We start from the raw sequence: 2,500 nt of genomic DNA, 5'->3' as shown, positions 1-2,500 counted from the left end.
GCTGATGAAGAAATACACCTGATGAACTTTAATGGCTTGATATACCCATATTATTACAATAGCAAGCCTTCCAGTATATTTTGTCAGTTGTAATGATTCATTGGTTAAAGGGAAGAACAGAGTTGTATCTCATACTGTCACTTTTTACATTATCTCTTCATGGCAATCATCCTTTTTTTTCTTACAGAGCTGTCTGCATACAGCCAGGTAGTATCAGTTTTACGAGCACAGGGAGAGCTCACCAAGGAAAAGAGGAAGCTATTAAATGACCTGCAGACAATATTTTCAATCACGCTGGAACGACATCGCGCCGAGATAAGAAGGGCAGTCAACGATGAGAAACTGAACACTATTGCTGATACGTAAGGAACTTGAGGAATGCCTATGATGTTGTTCTTGTGATGGAGAATGTGATTGATTTATATTGTCATATAAGGATGTGTTTGGCATAAGTTTGCGACAGAAAAGTTCAGCATTTTGCTTGATTTCCTGCTGTTTGCATGGGATGACATAGTTGTGTATGGCAATAGGGATTACTATTGTAATTTGGATTTTCTCAACTGTAGGCTGGCAGGACCTAACACGGGAGTGGAATGGGCTGTTGAAGGTAGACGGCTCATCCCCTTAATGCCAAGAGTGCCTCCACAGACAGCATACACTGCCATTGCAACACGTATGGCAATGCTCTATTATGGCATTAATTCAAAGATGCCCCCTCCTACGTCTACTGCCATGTATGGGAAAATGGACAGTAAGTCAAATAGTGTTTGTTATTCATATCTTTCTTTCTTTCTTTTTTTTATTATCATTGGTATTATTATTAATGTTTAGTGTTATAATGATTTTATGATATATGTATATTTTTTTATTATCATTATTATTAAGATTATTTTGATTATCATTATTATTTTTATTATTATTGTCATTCTTATTGTTATTATTATTATTATTATATTATTATTATTATTATTATTGTAATTAATTGTCATTGATATTATTATTATTATTATTATTATTATTATTATTATTATTATTATTATTATTATTATTATTATTATCATTATTATTATTATTATTATTATTATTATTATTATTATTATTATTATTATTATTATTATTATTATTATTATTATTATTATTATTATTATTATTATTATTATTATTATTATTATTATTATTATTATTATTATTATTATTATTATTATTATTATTATTATTATTATTATTATTATTATTATTATTATTATTATTATTATTATTATTATTATTATTATTATTATTATTATTATTATTATTATTATTATTATTATTATTATTATTATTATTATTATTATTATTATTATTATTATTATTATTATTATTATTATTATTATTATTATTATTATTATTATTATTATTATTATTATTATTATTATTATTATTATTATTATTATTATTATTATTATTATTATTATTATTATTATTATTATTATTATTATTATTATTATTATTATTATTATTATTATTATTATTATTATTATTATTATTATTATTATTATTATTATTATTATTATTATTATTATTATTATTATTATTATTATTATTATTATTATTATTATTATTATTATTATTATTATTATTATTATTATTATTATTATTATTATTATTATTATTATTATTATTATTATTATTATTATTATTATTATTATTATTATTATTATTATTATTATTATTATTATTATTATTATTATTATTATTATTATTATTATTATTATTATTATTATTATTATTATTATTATTATTATTATTATTATTATTATTATTATTATTATTATTATTATTATTATTATTATTATTATTATTATTATTATTATTATTATTATTATTATTATTATTATTATTATTATTATTATTATTATTATTATTATTATTATTATTATTATTATTATTATTATTATTATTATTATTATTATTATTATTATTATTATTATTATTATTATTATTATTATTATTATTATTATTATTATTATTATTATTATTATTATTATTATTATTATTATTATTATTATTATTATTATTATTATTATTATTATTATTATTATTATTATTATTATTATTATTATTATTATTATTATTATTATTATTATTATTATTATTATTATTATTATTATTATTATTATTATTATTATTATTATTATTATTATTATTATTATTATTATTATTATTATTATTATTATTATTATTATTATTATTATTATTATTATTATTATTATTATTATTATTATTATTATTATTATTATTATTATTATTATTATTATTATTATTATTATTATTATTATTATTATTATTATTATTATTATTATTATTATTATTATTATTATTATTATTATTATTATTATTATTATTATTATTATTATTATTATTATTATTATTATTATTATTATTATTATTATTATTATTATTATTATTATTATTATTATTATTATTATTATTATTATTATTATTATTATTATTATTATTA

The 2,500-nt window shown here is 13.7% G+C and overlaps 1 protein-coding gene across 1 annotated transcript in view; it reads left to right on the top strand.

The window, feature by feature from the left end:
• Positions 1 to 2,500, top strand: part of LOC122250909 (uncharacterized) — a 16,442-nt gene that overhangs the window by 2,409 nt on the left and 11,533 nt on the right. The window contains exons 3-4 of the mRNA XM_086545767.1: positions 188 to 362; positions 567 to 751. Of these exons, the coding sequence (XP_086401893.1) occupies positions 188 to 362; positions 567 to 751 (360 nt within the window). The remainder of the gene's footprint in view (positions 1 to 187; positions 363 to 566; positions 752 to 2,500) is intronic.

This window comes from Penaeus japonicus, unplaced genomic scaffold, assembly GCF_977035675.1.
Source record: "Penaeus japonicus unplaced genomic scaffold, GWHDUDI00000001_assembly GWHDUDI00000017, whole genome shotgun sequence".
Lineage (NCBI taxonomy): Eukaryota > Metazoa > Arthropoda > Malacostraca > Decapoda > Penaeidae > Penaeus > Penaeus japonicus.
Note: the sequence above shows the minus strand (reverse complement) of the source record. Positions and strands in the feature narration are given on the sequence as shown.